Source organism: Onychostruthus taczanowskii, unplaced genomic scaffold (assembly GCF_017590055.1).
Source record: "Onychostruthus taczanowskii isolate IOZ18803 unplaced genomic scaffold, ASM1759005v1 scaffold14, whole genome shotgun sequence".
Classification (NCBI taxonomy): domain Eukaryota; kingdom Metazoa; phylum Chordata; class Aves; order Passeriformes; family Passeridae; genus Onychostruthus; species Onychostruthus taczanowskii.
Genome location: NW_024498573.1, coordinates 5,593,379 through 5,613,087, shown reverse-complemented (window position 1 = coordinate 5,613,087; position 19,709 = coordinate 5,593,379). Strand labels below are relative to the sequence as shown.

The 19,709-nt window shown below is 44.4% G+C and overlaps 2 protein-coding genes across 3 annotated transcripts; one reads left to right on the top strand and one right to left on the bottom strand.

Moving 5' to 3' along the window:
* Window positions 1–1,554: 1,554 nt before the first annotated feature.
* Window positions 1,555–11,986, bottom strand: FAM114A2 (family with sequence similarity 114 member A2). The gene is made up of 14 exons (XM_041397571.1): window positions 11,867–11,986; window positions 10,646–10,851; window positions 10,340–10,436; window positions 9,814–9,909; window positions 9,408–9,520; window positions 8,324–8,458; window positions 7,999–8,157; window positions 7,514–7,637; window positions 6,470–6,549; window positions 5,729–5,857; window positions 5,375–5,514; window positions 4,576–4,648; window positions 3,977–4,030; window positions 1,555–3,254 (listed from the first exon to the last, which is right to left on the bottom strand). The coding sequence occupies exons 2-14, from the start codon at window positions 10,847–10,849 to the stop codon at window positions 3,156–3,158; spliced, it is 1,503 nt and encodes a 500-aa protein (XP_041253505.1). The 5' UTR covers window positions 10,850–10,851; window positions 11,867–11,986; the 3' UTR covers window positions 1,555–3,155.
* Window positions 11,969–19,398, top strand: MFAP3 (microfibril associated protein 3). Of its 2 annotated transcripts, none has more exons than XM_041397572.1 (3): window positions 11,969–12,042; window positions 16,578–17,038; window positions 18,398–19,398. In XM_041397572.1, exons 2-3 carry the CDS (start codon window positions 16,759–16,761, stop codon window positions 19,141–19,143), a joined length of 1,026 nt encoding a protein of 341 aa, XP_041253506.1. In that variant the 5' UTR covers window positions 11,969–12,042; window positions 16,578–16,758; the 3' UTR covers window positions 19,144–19,398. The 2 variants fall into 2 exon arrangements, with proteins under 2 accessions (XP_041253506.1, XP_041253507.1); XM_041397573.1 differs by lacking the exon at window positions 11,969–12,042 and adding an exon at window positions 12,066–12,377.
* Window positions 19,399–19,709: the final 311 nt, after the last annotated feature.

The following is a 19,709-nucleotide window of genomic DNA, read 5'->3' as shown; positions in this document are numbered from 1 at the left end:
TAAACACATTGCTCACTCCCTGCCAGCCCCAGCTGGGCTCTCAGTCTCTGATGCCTCCAGCATCCTCCAGTGAGAACAGCCCAGGGGATAGCCCTGCCATTGCTCTCTGGACACGGGGACACAAAGTGACACCCACAGAACCAGGACCATCCTGACCAGCAGGCCAGGCTGCAGCCACCAGCACCTCCCTGCAGCAGGACAGCAGAGTGGCAGCCAGGGACACTTGTAGGTGCCAGCCCCCAGACTGCACAGGCTCTGGCCTCACCCTGCAGTGGGCACAAAGCTGCCCTTGAAGGAGGGAAAGCAACCTGCTAGCCAGCACCCAAAGCACCAGTGCATGGTAACCTCGAGCTGCTGTCACAGGAGACTCCCAGAAAACATGGACTAGCACAGTACAGCCACTTTTGTCCTCTGTTTCTGTGCCAAGGAGCCTTGGACTACGGAACACCCATCTCTGCTTAGGCCACAAGATCACAGACCACTCTTTATTTTGGATTCAATGAACACACCTGAGAAGGAAATGGCAGAGCCCTCCTCCTGCCACGAGCTCCCCCATTCCTGCCTCTGAGTCAGAGCCTTTAATTTGTATTGTGGGTGACCTGGGACAGGTGTCCCTTTAGTCAGGGCCACCAGTGGCAGCATAGCTGCTGCTTCTTCCAAACCAGGACAACTGCTCATCCTGCCAGAGGTTCTGCTGCTACTGACCATGTGTGTTTTAATAATGGAAATGGAGTCCCTGGGAAGGTGGTTGCCTGGGAGCACATCCCAAAGCCTATTGGGAAGCCCAAGCCTTTTTTATGTTTTAAACCTTTCCACAGCAGCTGCCAGGAAGCAATTTTTACAGCTGCAACTAACAGAATCACTCCCAAGAAAACAATTGTGGAAGGCTTTTTCCCCTCCAAGTCACTGCCAGCATCTTAGCTGACTCTTATCTATTCTCAGCCACCTCTCACCCCCCCAAACACTACCAGAAGTGTTCAAATTACTGTCAGCTATCATTAGGTTCACACAGAAGGCAAGGCCAAGCAGGAAGACCTCCAGACAGTTGGATGCTGAATTCTGATGAATTCTTTGGGTACAAAGATTTCAGCAGCCATGGAACTGTTTTTGTTGTCTATTGCAGCCCTTGCACTGGCACACAAATGAAGCTGGTGCACGTTTGATTATTGGCTGATATAACAAAATCCAGGAGGGCACATGACTGAAGGAATTACTGTCTGCATGTTAAAAAAAAATCACCTCATTTCCTTTAATTATTAAACTACTCTACACTAAAGCACTGCAGGTCAGTAGAATTTATCTGCAGAAAAGCAGCTGCTGCTTCATAAAACTCCATTACCTTTTATTTCTTCTCTTCTGACATTCCTGTACATTTTGGCTTTTGGGCAGGAGCAAAGCTGCCTTTTTGCACTGGCACAGGAACTGGGAGCTCATCTGTGGGAGCTCTCACTCCCCAGCCTGGGTTCAAAGCATTGCTTCCTGCCATGAGAAAAACCCCAGCTGTCCTGGCCCCAGAGCTGCACCCAGCTCTGCCCCAAAAAACACAATTAGGGCTGAGAAAAACCCCACAGTTCTTTTATTTAATTTGTGCCCCCTGCTATCTCAATAGCTGTTAAATGAAACAGTTGTCAAAACAAATCCTTTATTTAATAATGCTGTCAACCAAAAGAAGAAAAAAATACAGATTTTATTGTAGTGCAGATTTTTTTACCCCGGACACACTCCTTTCAAGTCCAGTTTTAAGATGCCAGAAAAAGCTTTACTTTTGAGATCTGATCAGTCTAACCATGACTAAGGCAGGTTTCTTTTCCATATATATATATATAAAATCAAAGCATTAGCCAAAAGGTATTCTAATACAAAAAAACACTTCTCTTCTGCACAACTAGAGCAGAGGAATGTTCTAAGCCTTCAGTACAGCAGAGATGTGCAAGACCTGCTAAAACCCAGAGGATTTTCAAAAGGGGATTTGAGCATCATTGTTACCAATGAGCAAGTGCAGAGGCAGGTGTGACACTCAGTCACCTCTGATTAGCTATTATGGACTTCTTGAAATTCCATTTCAGCTGTGCATTTCTGCTCTTGTGATTCCAACAGAGGCTGCTGCCTCCCCATGGGCAGGCTCAAAAGATAAAGGAACAAAGCAGGGAACTTGCACAGCACAAAGAAACAGATACCATACATGGAGCAGCTTCTGAGGCAAATTAGGACTCCTACTAACAGAACCAAATTGCTGCCTCTCTCCCTACTTTAATAGACACCTTCCAAGAAGGAGCATTGCGTTATAGTGTTTTTCCACAGAAAGAGAAGACAAGCAGTATGTGAGTCTGTGAACAGTCTGTGGCTGACGTGTCAAGCTGCACTGAAAAATGGGAATCCTCCTGCTGAATTCTCTCATTAAAGTGCCCAAACACGAGTCAATCCCTTTTAGTCAGTTCTCATTTATTGCTATAAAGCCAAGTACCTGCATTCTCAGGGGCAGATCAGCATTTTCCCAGCCCGTGCTGAAGCAAGCACAGGATGAGAGAATGAGAAACAGCCCCCTGGTGAGAGTCCCTGTCCCACATCCCTGAGTCAGTACAGACATCTTCAGGAAGCTGAGCTTCTCTTCAGCAACAGCTTGATCAGGAATTCTCTCTGCTCTATTCTGCCCAGTCTAGGAACTGCAAGGTTCATAATGACAAAAATTTGCCTCTTCTTGCACTTCCTATCTAATATTCACTTCAACAGGAATGCAGAGCTATCAGGAACCCAATTATGACTGACTTAAAAATCACACCATGATTTTAGCTAACTAACTAGCCAGCTGCTACTCCTCTCTTCAGCACTGGAGAAGCTCTCTGGACTGTGAACATAAAGAGCTTGTTAACACATACAGCAGAGAGATTTCAGTGAAAAGACACAGACAGTCCATGAAACAGAGGAGCAATCTGCACTTTAAGTCTGTCACGTTGTCCACCAGCCTGGACTATGCTAATCACATCTCTCAGTGTGCTGTAAGAGCTGTCATTGCCAGACTGCACTTAATCACCATTCTTGCAGCAGCAGTGAGCAGAGTTCATCTTTTTCCCTTTAATAAGAGCCATTACATCATTCTCCAGCATGGAAACTACGAAGTGGGAAGGTCAAAAAGTTCTTAATTAGAAGGATTTTTATTACTGTGATAGTTCCGTTCTAGCCTCAATAAGAGAGATCTGCAGTACAGGCAGCAAGAGCTGGAAGGCATCTTGGATATAGGAAGCACTGTTTGAAGCCTGTGAAAAAAAAATCAAAATACACACATGAATAGCCATGCTAACAATCAGCTTTACTCACCACATACTCATTTCAAACAGCATTGATTATTGCACAGAAAAACCAGAAGCCTAATGCTTGCTGGATTTTAAAGGCTTCATTCTAGAAATCAATTTTATGTCAAGTTTTTGAGGGGCTTTATGCCAGTAGGCAAAAAAAAGCAAATGGCTTAAAGACTGCCAGACAAGATCAGTTTCAATCCAAATGCAGAATACTGTTCTCAGTAAGAGCAGAAAAGTGTTTATTTCTAAGTGAAGCATAGCATGCTGTGGCAGGAAGGAAGAACACGTGAACATGAAACACCCCCTTCCTACCACACCTCAGAGCTCTGAAAGCTTGAGAACCAATTTAACAGTAGGGAAGTGTTAGGAGTCCTGTATGCTAATTTCTGAACTTGTCTAAGATTTGACTTTGGACATTTAAATTCTAAAAAGCCAGACTGCTGAATTTAATATGTGTCTCCTGACCCATCACAACTGTGAGCTCCTCACTCGTCACTAAGTAACTCATCTTTTGTGCAAATCTACAGACATTTATCAAAACTTTCAAGTTATCAGACAGGTAAGCACAATTTTAGACCATGGGTTAGAGAACTTGGCATGCATAAGGATCCTAAAGTAGAAGAACCAGCACATCTATTTTTAAAGTATTAGCTTAAAGTTTTAACGTTAGCATAACTGACCTCCAAAAACACTCCAGTGATTAAGGGATTAAGCACATCTGCTTTCTCTTTGACCTGCAGAGATCAGACATATATTATCCTGATTGAAAATTTGATCACATTTTTTCAAGCAAGGTAAAGCTAAACCCTCAGTAAGTTTAAAACCACAACTGCTCCCTTACCTAGAGGAAAGCTAAGCCACGAGCTTGGCAGCCCTGGAGCATGCAAATAAGAACAAAATAACCTGCATGTGCCCAGCACAGGTTGGGTATGAATACACATCACATCTTCAAATGAACTGGGGACAAGTGGAGAATACACAGATGCTGATACCGTCTTCAGGAACACCTGAGTGCTTTGGAAAATCCACAACAGGATCACAAACTTTATTTGCCTCTTTCTCCTTAGCACTGTGAGCATCAATTCCCACCCCCACTCTGTGCCAGGCTCTCAAAAGCTCAGATGCCACAGTCTGAGGAACCCTGACCTAAAAGATCAGTTCACAGCTTAAAAACTGCATATGTAAACATGCAAAAACAAAAAGAAGTTCCTGGCAAAGATCCCAAGGCTGTTATCAAATAAGCACATCTCATTCCTAAGAACTGTGGTGTAACTCTTACCCCTGCAGTCGTTAAGCATGTTGTGAACTCTTTAGAGAAAGCTGACAGTTCTTTACACAGCATGATAGTCAGTCTGTGGAAGTAGACAGGGAAAACAATGAGGGAAACACAGTCCACAAGATTAAGATTCTTTCAGCATTCCTCCAAAATATAAATGCCCTATTTCTATGCTTACCAAGTTAAATTAAACCAAGATTGATATAAATGGTGTATGAAGATTCAGAAGTTTCCCAAATAAAATAGAGAGGGAAAAAATGGGGAAATAAATAATTAAAGCAGAAGATCTTAAAGAGCACTCAGAGGACACACATCCATTCCAGAAGGAACAGTACTAACTTGCTTTTTTTTTTACAGGCAAGTGTCATTTTCTGAATTAGAAAGTACTGCACATTTCAGACACATGCCAAGTGTGTCCTGTGCAGTAATTTTGCCATCTCATGTACCAAGCATACTAAATGATTAACAAAGAGGTAATCAGGAATCACTTTGTGCACCTGTTTTGTCATGTTTTAAATCTCTGCCTACTGATTAGCATAAGCTTAATGCAAATATCCTTCTAGGCTACACAAAGCTTTCAAGAAGAGTTTCCTCTTTCTTATCAAGAAATGCCCTTAAGCTGGAAAGAGACAGCTGAGTTCTGCTGGAAGATAATGATGCCACCCATCACAAATTTGCCCAATTCCCAAATTTAAACACCTATGCAGAATTCAAGAGCCTTGCATTGTATGGATTTCCAAAGAATTATTAGACAGTTTAATCAGTAATTATACGCTATCCATTTACTGAGAGATGCACTCACTGTGACAGGGACTTGGCTCTGTCTGTGGCTGTCACTTCCTGTTTCTGACCATAGAGAAACAAAGCTGCAGTTTTGTGAAACATTTCAATGGAGCAGGCAGTCAGTTCTGCCAGGCTTCTTATGGCAAATGCATGAATATCCTGCAAGAGTGACAAAAATTCTGCATACAACACAAAAAATAGCAGCTTTTATTATTTAAAACAAGTCAATCACACAGCATACTATCACTGCCCTTTCAGATCTCAGAACCCACACAGAAATAGAAACCCATAAACCCTGTGAGTCACAACTGTAACTCAGCAGCCAGATAAACACTCTGCAGGCAGATATTCTTTCCCTTGATTACCCAGTTACCTCTACTGATTTCTTAGCATCCTGGTCACCATCTCTGGATTCTTCTTCTTGGTTTTCTTCATTTTCTTTTTCTTCTTTAGGAAAACTGCTGTTGAATCGTGCTATCCACTCATGAGCAGATGTCCTCACCTAGAGCAAGATATGTCATAATATTTAATGACTGGAATGAAGCCCCCTTGCACACCACAAGCCAATGGAATATTGGCTCTCTCCCAAGGAAAGAAGCAGCTACAACTCCTTTTGAGCTTGTGAGAAGAACCAGGACAAATCAGCCCAATGCCTTCAGGATTTTGCAGAAGTTTGGCTGCACTGATGCAGTTGAGGGCATTTGTTTCTCTAGCACCAGGGGCTGGAGTTTACCAACAAGATCAAACTATCAGAGGTGCTTTAAAAGCATGTCTGCAGAATGCTGCTGCCACTTGGTGGATCTGAAGGGTAGTGAAATGATGGCAAAAAAGATGAATCTTTCTCACACCAGCTCCTGAACATAGTAAAACGAGGTGCTTTGTACCAAGAGCAGGCCTTCAGTTCACGACTGTAGGTTTTTTCACCGTGGTGGCTGAAGGCTCACATGATTCTGCCCCATAAAGTTAAAGGCTCATCTCCTTTGCTTACCATTGCCAAAAGATGTAAACTATGGCTTGTTTTCATGCAGTTGGTATTTTCACAAGCAACGCAGGTGAAGAGAAGCCCTTCCTGTGAGGAAACTCTCCAGCTTTTAGAATATGGAAAATAACTCACCGTGATCACTTTGCCTGGCGTGGAGGAGATGTGCAATTCTGAAAACAACTCTGTTACTTCTTTTGTGAACTCTTCATCTCCTAAAGGACAGGAAAGGTTAAAGAATTCGCACAAAGGACAGATTCAGGAATAAGCAGCACTTCAATGCACAATTAGTTCTACACAAGTCTGTCAACTGTTTCCTTTATTTCTCTTTGAATCATCACCTCAGGCAAGAACGCATCAAACCCAGTCTTTTCAAATACAATTTCTAAGGTAAGTTCTGCAAAGGTGGAGACATCAGTGCCTGAAGGTTAGTTCCTGCTTTCTCAATTCTGGTTTTGTAGCTAAGGTAACTCCTTTTTCTTATTTTTTATTTTTTGTACAGGCAGCCTTTTATAACACACTAACTTGCACATCACCTTGGAGAGTCTGAAATATCACTTAGAGCCTATGGTTCTCCTATTATATATGGCACAGCAGATGTGAGATCCATTATGTGCAAATATAAAAGATACATTAAATGTTGAATGATAGCAAGTGCAGGTGTGTAAGCCCTCCCTGATGAGCGTTTAGGTAAAAGCAATGCAAGAAATTTACATTTAAATCCATGTAATTCTCAAGAATCAGGGCTCTTGTGTGTGAAGGTACCTCTGAATCTTTTGCTCTGTGTGACTAACTCTCATTCAAAAAACAAATAAAAAGGCTTTTTGCTCTCCCACATGTTGGACAACTCTGTTCACAGTTTTCCCCTCCTGGTCAAGGAAACCCACTTTCTCTCTGAATAAGCATCTTGGCTCAGGGTCAGTTGTATGATCTGCCCATGAGTCAAACAACTCTAACCCTGCTCTGGCAAGAAATCATTCCTACTACAAAATTACAGCACAGCTTCTCAGAGGTGAAGGGTGTTGCTACCTGCCATGCCCTTGGACAGAGATGGCTTTAGGATTAAACATCCAGCTAAAGAATAATTTAAATTTGGCATCATGCCCATTGCTACTGATCAGGGCTGGCTGGTTCTGCACTAGGACCAGCTTCTCTTCTCAGAACCTGGGGCTCTCTTACCCTTCTTTTCTTCCTCTTCTTCTTCAAAGAATTCAGGCAAAGAAAATGCTTCTTTGAGTTGTTCCATTTCTTCCTTCAGTGTGTCCAGCTTCTCTCCAGAGAGGGCATTCAGAACTGCTTTCACCTGGTTAGGGGCAGCACAGCCAAAGAGAGAATCAATAAATCAATCCAACAGGATGGAAAATGCAGGCCAAGGTAGCAAACCAGCAGGTGTGAGGAGAGTAACTTGTGAGAAGTTGTAGGAACAGAACTGCAATAACAGAGACTGGCTGGGGTAAAGGGAATGGCTTTAGGAGGTGAGGACAGGACAAACTGCTCCCAAGGTAAACACCAGATCCTAATGCAAGGATCAAAGTGAAGTTCTGTAATCATTTTACAGCAAGTTCTGAGCTCTTGATTTTACATGTATATACATATATTTCAAATCTTTTTTCCCCTGCTCAGCTGAACTCAAAAATAGAAAGCAAAATGCTCAAGGCCATTACCTTTGATTCACTCTCTCTGGAAAGCATCTCTAAGGCCTCCAGATGCGAAAGACCCTGAAACTCATCAAACAGTAACCCATAATGGGCTTTCTTCTCAGTAGCCATGGTAACCTCGGTAGCTGTCTGCTGCTCTTCTTTCTCCTTTGCTTCTCGTAAGACCTGAAAAAGAAAAGCAGAGGCCTCGTGACAGTGCCAGGAGATAGAGAATAAAGGAGGAGAAGGTTTTTGGCTCAATAGCAAAAAATGGTTGCTTAATGACAGGACCACAAAAGAAGGGAGAAGAGATGAGAGAAACCAATGAGGTGCTGTTAGGGAAGTGCTGTACCTGAGATAATGTAGAGGTTCTGTTTATTAGGCCCTTTGTTTTTTTGAATCCAGGGTCTCCCTCAGCTATTACATCCATTGTCTTTTTGCCGATGAATTCCAAGGCATCCAGACCTCCACTAATAACACTTTTACCCTAGGAATCAGATTTGGATAAAGACAGCACATAAAACTCAGAGAAGATTACACAATAGAAGAAATTGAATTGGGAGGGTTTTATCAGCAATCTTACTCTGGGCACTCACATAAAAGCCAAATTGGTCCTTGTCACCTTAAATTCAACCCTAATCATCACAAGGAGAGCAGCAGGACATGGAAAGAGCTACAACACATTATCACCCAACAGCTTATTACAGCACCCAGACAGCTGCAGCAATCTGATGGGAGATACATTTTTTTAGTTTGTGAACAAGCTGGTTCTCAGCACATTGCAGTATTCAGCTCTCATCCTTCCAATGAGAAAGCAGCAGACCTGTGGATTTTGACTGCTAACTTTTGTTCAAGCCTTAAAAGCAAAAAATAGAAGCCAGCTTTCCATCTGCAGCTCTTTCAGATTCCCAGGAAAATTGACAAGACAGCAGATCACAAAAGCAGTTTCTAAGGGTAATGGCTTCCTTTGAAGTGCATTTCTCCTGGTCACAGGAGCAAGCTGATTTCCAAGCGAACTGAGCTAGTTTCACATAGGTTTTTGAAGAGGAGAATGGATTTCATCTCTAGTTCTGTGGAAATCAGTGGAAATACTCCAGGAATGAGTCTGACCCTGCAGTTAGCTGACTACTCCAAAGGAAAGGCAGAGCACAGAGGTGACACGCACAGAAATGCACACTCTGCACAATCCACCATTAGGATTTTTTTGTTAGGTACCAACATTCAATACAGGACTATCAAAATTCATAACATCTTTCACATTAGGTGCCAGTTAGAAGTAAGGCCCAACATAATGCTTTTTTGAAGGCTGGAAGAGTTTATCACCATGCATCCCACAAATGTCAAAATCAAGTTTCTTCTTACAATGTTTCAGATTAAAGGCCAAAACCCCAAAGCTCCCTTAAACCCATTTTCTCCTGTATTCCCAACTCACTCACTGTGCTTTGGACAGCAGTAGAGATGGTTGATAAAACTTCAAGAGCCCCAGCAATAGGGAAGGAGCTGCTATCATCAGCTGCATCAGCGTTGCTGGCAGCAGGATTCTCACTTCCTGCATTAGAAGGCAGAAAATTAACTTCCTGACTTCCAAAAGAAAAAAGATCCTGTCAGACACAGAGTGGAGAAAATCAACAGACACCAAATATTAGCTAGGAGCAAGCCTACAATTCAGATTATTTTCCCTTCTACTTTTCAGAGCTAACAGAACGAAGCAAGAGAGTATTAGTTAAATCATTTTGTCATCAGTCTCAAGGTGCAAGGTGCAGAGTAAGGTGATGTTATTTTGGGGCTCATTATGTTGTGAAAAACATTCCAGGGTTGTTCTTATGCAGTACAAAAACTGACCTCTTGCACCATCTTTAGACTCTGATGAGATTTCACTAGGACTGGGGATCCCAAGGGTTGTTTCTGCTTTTTCTATGACATTTGAAATACCTTGACCTAGAGAAGAACAGAAACAGGATTAGAGCTGCATATTCTTTTTTATTATTCAAGATTCTTTCTGTTCAAAACAATTTAACTAGCACTAAAACGTCCTTCTACCCAGCTCACCTACTAATGTAATGAACCAAGGTTTCATCTTAGCCTTTAAATAAAGTTGTAAATACTAGCAGAATACTAGTTTATAATACCAGGTGAAAATTACACAAACGCCTTAAAAACCTGAAAGTAATTCTGCCTGTGAATTTCTCCTTAATCTCACTGTACCTTTTGGTTCAAGCTTTTCCCATTACTTGAACAATTCTCTTGACATTTTTCCAATAACGGCTGCTATAACTGAAATCCTCTTCTCTAGAAACAAGTTCTAAAGCACCAGCTTGAGACACAAAGCTTGATTAAAATATTTATCAAATACCAGAAAGAGCCTTACCTACAGTAGCTACGGTAGCAGACGCAGTTGACAGAAGAGATTTCCCCCAGCTTCCCCAGTAGCCCCACCCTGTCTGAACTGCAGGAGGATCTGAGACCTTTAATGAAGAAAAACACAAGACTGATGCAGGCATTATAGTGAGGAAAGGAACACAAGCAGTCAGTGACATGTGACTTTTGTGCAGCTTTTTCATTTCAGAAAACAGCAATGTGAATTTTCAGAAAGGAGTGGGGCTCTTGTGCTCAGAGTTCTCCTGTGCTCAAAGCCATGAAATGTGAATCTTTCCGAGCAAGCACAGGAGCTTACCTTGACGGTTTCCCCTGCAGGCTTTTCTGTGGCAGCAGGCTGGCTTGGGGGCTTGGGTTCAGGTCTTTTCCGAGTCACAGGCACAGTCTCTTGTTCTCTTCCTTCACTGCTCTCAGAGCAGCCAAGTTCCTCTGTCTTCTGTTCATTTTCAGCTTTGTAAGAGGTTTCATCTTTCAGATTTTCCCCACTGCCTTCCTCAGACATGACTACAAACATCCATAGAAAGCAAAGCACAGAAAATAATCACTCCCTCGCACTTTGACATGAGGTCAAGAGCATCATGCTGGTGTTTTAAATAATTAAACACAACAGTGTTGCCACATGTACCCACATGTGTGTACACCAAATTACGTCTGACTCAAAAATAGCATATTTGGAAGTTTAAAGTCCCACAGGGACACGTGGCTTTATCTAACTGACACACCCTCTCCACAGGAAAATAAACCAGTTTGCTAACTCTGAAAAACAAACGGAGGTACAAAAGGGCCTCAGATAATTAAATCCATTACCAAAATAAAAGTGAAAACAAATCGCTTGGCATGGCTGCTTTGAGGAGCGCAGGAGACAAATGGGGACAGCAGTCGGAGAGCTGAGCAGGCAGGGAGGCAGCGACTGGCTCACTCCTGTACCTGGGGATGAGGGCACGGCCACCCCCAGGAGCTGCGGCCAGCTCCGGCTGCCACAGCAGCGCCCAGCCCGCGGGCCGGGGCCGGGGAGCCGGCAGCGGGGCTGTCACGCTGCTCTCGGGCCCCACGTGTCCCCGCCCGGGCTCCTCTGGCAGCAGCTGCGGCTCAAGTGACTGGCGGGCCAGGCAGGGACAAGCCGAGAACGCCAGGGTCCCCGGGATCAAGCTGGGCTGACGCTGCTGTGTCCCCGGCCAGGCGCTCACTGATGCAAGCTGGGGACAGCCACCCCATCTGCCGGATCCTCCACAGCGACTACCGCGACCCCCGGGTCACCCCGGCACCCTCCCCATCCCGCAGCCCTGGAGGCCTCGCTGTGCCTCGCTTACCCGGGAGACCCCCGAAGTCCCATGACCCCCACACGGGGCTGTCCCATATGGCACCCCAAGTTCCCTAAACCTCCCCGTGGGGCTCCTGCCGCCAGGAAGCCGCCAGGTGCCCACACCGCCCCGCCATGGTCCCGCCTGCCCCACAGCGGCCCCCAACGCCCGCCTCCCCGCGGGGCTCGCTGTGCCCCGCACGCTGTGCCGTCCCTCACCGTCGGCGGTCGGCGCGGCCCCCGCGGCTCCGGGCGGACCGAGAGCAGCGAGGCCGGCGCAGAGCGGCCCCGGCGCTGCCCCGGAAGCGGCCTCAGCTCGGGGAAGCGCGTCCGGGCGGCGGGGCCGGCGGCGGATCTGCGGGACGGGCCAGGCCGGGCCGGGCAGCCTCGTCCCGGTGAGAGCGGCGGTACAGCCAGGTTCACCTGGCGAGGTCGGGGTCGGAGGGCAGCGGCGGAGGGGGAGGCCTCGGGGCCATGTCCCGCGTGGCTGTTTTGGCCTGGAAATAGGGGCAGTAGGGGCAGGTTTGCAGGGCAGCGAAAGCGGTGGAAGGCCTCGAGGGGAAGCCACAGGAGGAGTGGTTGAGGTCACTTCGTCTGGTCAGGCCGGAGCACTGGAGACTGAGAGCAGAGCTCATCGGAGTCTGCAGCAGCTCCCGAGGAGCCGGGGAGGGACCGCTCGGATCTCTGCTCTGTGTTACAGCGACAGGACCCTGGGAACGGCTGGAGCTGTGTAAGGGGAGGTTTAGGTTGGAGATCAGGGAAGGGTTCTTCCCCCAGAGGGTGCTGGGCACTGCCCAGGCTCCCCAAGGAGTGGGCAGGGCCCGAGGATCGCGGAGCTCCGGGGCCGTTCGGACAGCGCTGCCCGGCACGGAGTGGGACTGTTGGGGTGTCCTGAGCAGGGCCACAGTTGGACTGGATGAGCCGTGTGGTTTTCTTCCAGCTCAGAATATTCTGTTTGTGTTTCTGGCATGACATCATGTCCCAGTGACACCAGCCCGCGTGATGTCACCTGCCGTGGCCCGTGCCCTCGGCTGCAGTGTGGTCATGTTACGGGTCCTGTGTCCCACTGCCACCACCAGCTGGGACCAGGGCTTCTCCTCGAGTGAACTGGTAGCATACAGGGGCTGTGAGGACAGGGTAGCATTAAGCGAAACTTTGTGCCTGGTCGTTTTTAGCTGACAGGACAAAAAAACCTGTTTTGGTGCACAGCCGATGCCGTGTCGTGGCGAGTTAGCCTGTGACAGGTGTCACACACCCAAGGGAGAAGCACAGCAAAACACCATGTCCTGTCAGGCAGCCAAGGGATGTGCACAGGAAAACAACAAAATCCCATCAGGCAGCAGTGAGGCTGGTCCTGGGGTGCTGTGGATTTACCCCTTGGGCTGTGGGACTCCCCTGCAGAGCTTTGGCTGGTGGCAGCAGAAGGTGAGCCCTCCCTGCAGCCTCTCCCATGCTGGAGCACCCCGAATGGCTCTTGTCAAGACCATGCTGGCTGTGTTCATAAACTTCCCAAGAGTTCCTGTCTGCAGGGCTCTGCCAAATGTTTGACAGAGGGTCAGAGGGGGCTTGCAAATGGTATTTCTGCAAGACGTCTGCAGCCTGTGCTCTGTCAGGTGTGTCTCGGTTTATTGCCTCACGTTACTCCAGGTATGAAGTGATGTTATAAGCAGTGAATGTAAAACCATATAACTTGCAACCTCTTGGGCCCCAATTTTGCAGTGCCATATAAATGTGTGTAATTTTAAGTACTATCAGTGCTTCCACTGACCTCAGTGGGACTACTTAGAGTGCTCTAAGTTAGACACAAATCCACTTCTTCAGGGTAGGAGCCAAGGATGACTCATACAAGCACATGCATCACAGATTTTTATCTTTCCACTGCTATTTGTTGTTACAACTTATGGTTTAATAAAGGTTAAATGTGTTGAGTTCAGCGTCAGGTTCAGTTGTAAAATAGCCAGTTTCTATTCTGGCGCATTTCATCTTGATTGAGCTTAACACTTTGTTGAAGAATTGTGATGTTGGCACTGATCACACTTTATCCTTTTTGGGTTCTTTAGCAGCTGTTTTGCATAAGTGCAGTGGACGAAGAATATGGATTTTGCAAATCATTTTATTGTTCCCAGTACTCGGCAGTGAGAGATCATTGTCTGCTTAGCAATAATGGCTTTTCCAAAAGACAAACAATTTCTAATAAATCAGACCTCGAAGAATTTAATAGTAAAATTAAATGACCCATCACCAATGGTTTATGCATTATGCAGGCTCAGTGCAAGTATAGTGGAGAGCATATGCAATTACTGAAGATAATTATTCTTATGAGGGAAAATGTTGCTGAGTACTTCTTGTGTTAAATAAATGAGTGAGATTCCTAATGTCATTTAGGAACAGACGTCAGAGACGCTTGGAAACCTTAACAATTCAAATTTAATAATTTAAAATTACAATAGCACAGGCAAAGTACAAGAGGCACTGGGATTATTCTCTAATAAATCTAAAGTATCAGTTGGGATGTTACTGTTTTAGAAGACTGGAAGTTATAATGTGCCTGTGATTCAGGGGTGAAGTTGAGGGTTTGTGTTTGCTGCAGAACTGCGGTCTGTTTTAATTGCATCAGGTACTGTGAAGTCAAGTCTGGTGCATGCAAAACTGCATTTTTATCTGAAGGCAGCTGGGTCATAGGGTGATGTCTGCTGAAGGTCTGGGACCACAGCACCTCGCTTGCCACCACAAGCTGTGACAGACCTTTAAAGCAACCCAAATGTCAGTGGTCCACAAACCACTGCCAGTCCATAGCCTGTCTGTGTGGGGTCTGCAAGGTTGCCAAAGCAAGCAGGTCAGTGTCAGCAGCCTTTTGCAGGCTCTGAAATACTCTGAAAATACCAGGGGTCTAAAAATGGAAGGTTAAATCCACTCCCTCAAATAGAAGAATAGTTGCTGATCAACAGCAGTCTTAGTATTATTTTTTTTCAGACCTGTGCTGTTGCTGTGGATGGGATGCTCTTCAGAGGCAGCAGGACTCAGTAATGCTTTCCCTAAAGTGTAGCTGGTGAAAAACAGGAATGAAAGAGGCCTTGGTAGTGGTTTTAACTGTTTAGCTGTGGGAAAGTAGCTCCTCCAGCACAATGGTATAATTGAGTTCTCTGCACTAGTCTCATCTTAAATGAAAGGACAAGAGGCATGATAGAAAACAGAGTGGGGCCAATGATTAAAAAAAAAATAGAAGAAGGCAGATGAAGGGATTGCTGTTTACAGAGAAACAAGTAGGGAGCCTGTTTTCCAGTTTCTCTTGCAGGATTCAGTGGGTGAGTTGGTTAGTCAAGCCTGAAGGAGAGCTGGACACAGCTGTCTTCTTTGCCTTCTTTGTTAAACTGGTTTTGGCAATAGCCACAACAGAAATGGAAATCGGTCAGATAACACATTTCTCATCAGATGTCAAGTCTGGAGTCTGGTTTGACCTTCGACAAATTAACTTTCACTGAAAAAAATTCCCAGTCTGGATAACATCAGCAGAATTCCCCCTTTTGAATATGCTTAGTTTGTCCGTGATGAAAGACAATTGCTAGAAATCACCTGGTTTTATGCGTGTTACATTATTTTTCAGAAGTGCTTTAGATAGTGTTAACTGCTAATCTGGTAATTCTAGAAGGATGAAAAGTGTCTGCATTATTTATTAAGTCAGTGGGTCCCTTTGTGTTGTGATATTTATGAAATTCCCTTCCACTAACATCTGTTATTTGTAGAAGAAAAGATGATAAATTCGAAGTCACACAGTCAGTGATATGAAGTGAGATATTTTTTAGGATAATATTTGAGCTTGTGGCTTCTGTACTTCGTAAACGTTTTTTTAAGGCTCTGGAGCTGTCTAGATGGAATCATAACTTCAGGGAACACATATTGGATAAGAAATTTTCTTGAATCAGACTTCCAGGAAAATTGATTACAGATTGTCTCTTATCGGTGTCATCTCATTTTGTTACAAGTTGGTTTTATTCTGGCTTGTGTGCAAAAGACAGAATATTAGTTGTATCCTAATGTCTGTAAATATCTTTTGTGCACATTAATTTGAAGAGTTTCTGTCCCTAGACAAAACAATTTTTTCACATTTCTATGAAGTTTGGGTGGAGAAGACAATGAAGAATATATGACTGCTGAGATGAAGCAGCATAAACTAAAAGATTTTCAACAGGAGCTCATTGTAAAACAAACAAGAATAACAGGGAGCAGACTTAGAAAATGCAGCAGCAACAAGAGATATTGCAAAAAAGGAAATATGTGTAAACATCAGTGTCCTGCTGTTCAGAAAGGGACTTCCTCTTCTGGCTGTAGATAACAACCAGGAGACTTTTCCCAAGTAATTAAATCATATTATATAGTATTTAGACATCTAATATCAGGTGTGCCCCTAAAATCAAGTAAGTAGATGTAAATGCTAAAAGTCAGATGTGTGTGTGTGCACTTTGGTTTTTCTCTGGGTAGTAAATGAAAGACTGGCTTTAGAAAACCAGGGCTTAAAAGCACTTCGATATTGCTGGAGAGGGAGGCAGAAATTACATCCTCTTTCTTGCTTTTCTTCCTCTATTAAGAAAGCACTTTTTCTCTGGTAACAAATGCAGAACCCACTTTTAAAGATAATTGTGCATTTCAAGTAGTCTGAACAATTTGTTCTTTTTGTAAAACCTTTTTCTCCTTAATGATTATTGTTCCAGAGATTATTTATTTGGTTGGGAAGATGAACATATGGTGGACTGAGGTTGTGCTCATGCCTTCTTACCCTCATTTTATCACTGTGTTCTGAGCAAAGCTCTGGTTTGGAACCTCTCGGCTGACAGTTTATGTTATCATATTTGAAATCTGTTTATTGCAAATTAAATTTGAATACATGGAAACCTTGAAGTCATTAATAAACTTATTGCTTTTTTTTTTCCAGTTTTACTTCCAGTTTCCACTTCAAATATTGATGGTCTTGAAAGTGCATTTGGATCCCAGACATTTTCCATCACAGAACAAATCAAGAGCTCCTCTCCTATCTCAGAGCAATACAGACAGCTTAATATCATATGACCTCATTTCTCCAAATTAAATGAAAGAAGAATTTTCACTAGCTTTCCATGAAGCTCAGCTATTGCCTGTTAATTTTGACTGTTAGTGCTGCTCTTTCAGTTGGATTCACCGTGGAAAATGTAGCTTTTAACAGGACAGTTGCTTTTAGGTCTTTCAATGCATCACTTCATGCAGTGTCTCAAGCTTTAATGAGTTCTCCAGCACACCATGATATCATAGCCAAAGAGGGGAGCAGTATTTTAATTGAATGTAAACTGAACATCAGCCAGTATGAACATATCCTTTGGTATAACTCCAGAGGACACCTGCTTGAACAGAAAGATGAAGGTGAGTTTTCCTGCTGTTTTCTGTCCACCATTATTCCCCTTTTAAACAGTATTGGAAAAGCCCTGGGACTTTATTATAATTTTCTCTTCCTATCCTCACATTTTTACAATTGGGAGATAAGGAGAGAGCAAAACAAAGTCCTTTGCCCTCTGAAATGTTGCATGGGAATACACCTGAGTATTTCTGTTCCATCCTGCTTTGGTGCCTCACAGAATGATGTTGTTCAAGAGTCATCCCAGTGTTCCATACAGAAGAAATGAGTCTTCATCTTACCCAATACTAACTGATGGGTTTATTTATTATTCCTCTGGTTGAAATGATATTTTTCCAAATGCATGAATTAACACAGTTCTCCACAACTTGTGACCTTTTGAGCTGGCAGTTTGTGCTTTAACTTTGTTACAGGATATGTTTTAAAACATACTTAGTACATTTATTTTTTGGTTTATGCACCAGTGGGATTGTGGAAAGTAACACAATATGTAATGGCCAATGGTGGAATTCATGCTATTTAACCCTTTTGAACTGAAGGGGGATATATTTTCCTAGCCATTGGCTCTTATAGTTCTATCCCTGCAGTTTTTAATTTAAAAATGTTTTAGAGATACATGTGTTTTTCTCTCTTAGTATTAATGAAGGTCATCGAACTAATTGATAGGATCTTGTTGGAGGCCATATTTCTGCCTTAAGTATTCAGTAACCTTTTTGTAGTTATAATGCCATCTGGAGATTAGTTCAAAGTAGAGTAATTAGAAGAATAAGTTATGAAAACAGTTCAAAGCAGAGTAATTAGCAGAAATGAGTTATGAAAACAGTTTTCCCCCTAAGTTATAAATGCACAGCAAATGCTGTATAAAGCTTCTTGTATTGATTTCTCTTTTACTTGGGTTTTGCTTGTCAGCACTGCATGCTCAGCAGAAAACTGTCTCAAGAAAATTCTGGGTTCTTTTGCCAACAGAGCCATTTACAGACTGATCTTTTTCATGGGTCACTTGACTTTTGACTCTGAATGTATGGAAAATTAGACTTTATAGAGGACCGTCTTTTAACACAGGGTGAGAAGCCCTGGTTAAGAATTAGGATCCCTATCAGAAAGAACCAGAAGCACACTGGAAAGTGCAGATGAGAGGAGGAAGTAAAAGTAGTGTAGCAAGCATGCAGAATAATTTACCATTAAGCAGTATGAGGGGTAAGTGGGTTATGGTTTTCTGTGTCACAAGCATGAAAAGGACATTTCAGTCCTTGGTGTACTGTTACTATGCTAGAAGTGGACTGCTCACTACCAAGCTTTGACTGCTGAAGATGTTTACCCTGGGATTTTTGTTTCTTGAGCTCTGTTTATTTCTTGCCTCTATGCAGATGACCGGTGGAGGATTGCCGATAATTCCCTCAACATCACAAAGGTCAGCTTTGCTGACCGGGGCCGGTACACGTGTGCAGGCATTAATCATAACGAGACCTTGTACTACACAGTCACCCTGAGGGTTATCTTCACCTCAGGGGACATGAGCATCTACTACATGATTGTGTGCCTCGTTGCCTTTGCCATCACCCTCATCTTGAACATCACCCGCCTGTGCATGATGAGCAGCCACCTCCGCAAAACGGAGAAGGCCATCAACGAGTTCTTCCGGACGGAAGGGGCCGAGAAGCTGCAGAAGGCTTTCGAGATAGCCAAGCGTATCCCCATCATCACATCTGCCAAAACGCTCGAGCTGGCCAAAGTCACTCAGTTTAAGACCATGGAGTTTGCTCGGTACATTGAAGAGCTCGCCAGGAGCATTCCCCTCCCGCCTCTGATCCTTAACTGCAGGGCGTTCATGGAGGAGATCTTCGAGGCCGTGCGGGTGGACGACCCCGACGAGGCGGGCAAGGAGGAGAAGCAGCCCCCCGGCTGCGGGGCGCAGGCCGCGCTGTTCCCCGGCAGCGCGCGGGTGAAGCGCAGCGAGTCCCCGGCCGGCGACTCGGACGATGGCTCCCTGAGCGAGCAGGGCCAGGAGATCGCCGTGCAGGTGTCCATCCACCCCCAGGCCCAAGGGCAGAGCATCGACACCGTGTCCCACGGCAGCTGCCACTCTGTGCCTTCTGAGGAAGGCGCCTGCTGAGCCCGGTGATGCAGAGGGGTGAAGGAAGCTCGGAGGATCCAAGGGAACTGTGAGAAAAGGCTCTGCAAATAAGCTGCCTCATCCCGTGTGCAGTTTTCCAAATTGCAAGGTGCCAGAAGTAGTTAGAAGTGTGTATTTTCTGTCTGTGTTGATTTAACAATTCCAGTCTGCTGGAAAAGGCCATTTGGAATATTGTGTGGGGGCTTTTCTTTCTAAAGCAGGCTTGCTGTATTTAAAATAGTTGCAAAACCGGAATTCTTTGTCCTTGGCTCCTTGGTAGCTTTTGATACTTCAGAGCTGTGTGAGAAGTGACCAAGCTGAGCAGTACAACTTGCAATAAGAACTTTTCCTTTGTGAGCTCCTTCTTTCTTCACAAAGTTGAGCTGAAATTCCTTTGAGTCAGTGTTGTTGTCCTGATTAATTGAGTTCTGTGCTCTTTTTGAGTTGCCTCTTGGTGCGTGTAGCCCATCAGAACCACAGTGAGCTTGAACAAATCTGTTTCGTGTCACACGCTTGTGTTGCTATCAAAATGTACTGTACTTAGAAAAAAATAGTGCCAGGATCTG

Excerpts from the sequence above, each read along its gene's own strand:
- FAM114A2 (XM_041397571.1), bottom strand. The coding sequence starts at position 10,849 with ATGTCTGAGGAAGGCAGTGGGGAAAATCTGAAAGATGAAACCTCTTAC. Across the intron at positions 8,158-8,323 it reads GAACCTCTACATTATCTCAG|GTCTTACGAGAAGCAAAGGA; the intron begins GTACAGCACTTC and ends TTTCTTTTTCAG. Across the intron at positions 4,031-4,575 it reads CATGCTTAACGACTGCAGGG|GTCAAAGAGAAAGCAGATGT; the intron begins GTAAGAGTTACA and ends TGATCTCTGCAG.
- MFAP3 (XM_041397572.1), top strand. The coding sequence starts at position 16,759 with ATGAAGCTCAGCTATTGCCTGTTAATTTTGACTGTTAGTGCTGCTCTT. Across the intron at positions 17,039-18,397 it reads GCTTGAACAGAAAGATGAAG|ATGACCGGTGGAGGATTGCC; the intron begins GTGAGTTTTCCT and ends GCCTCTATGCAG.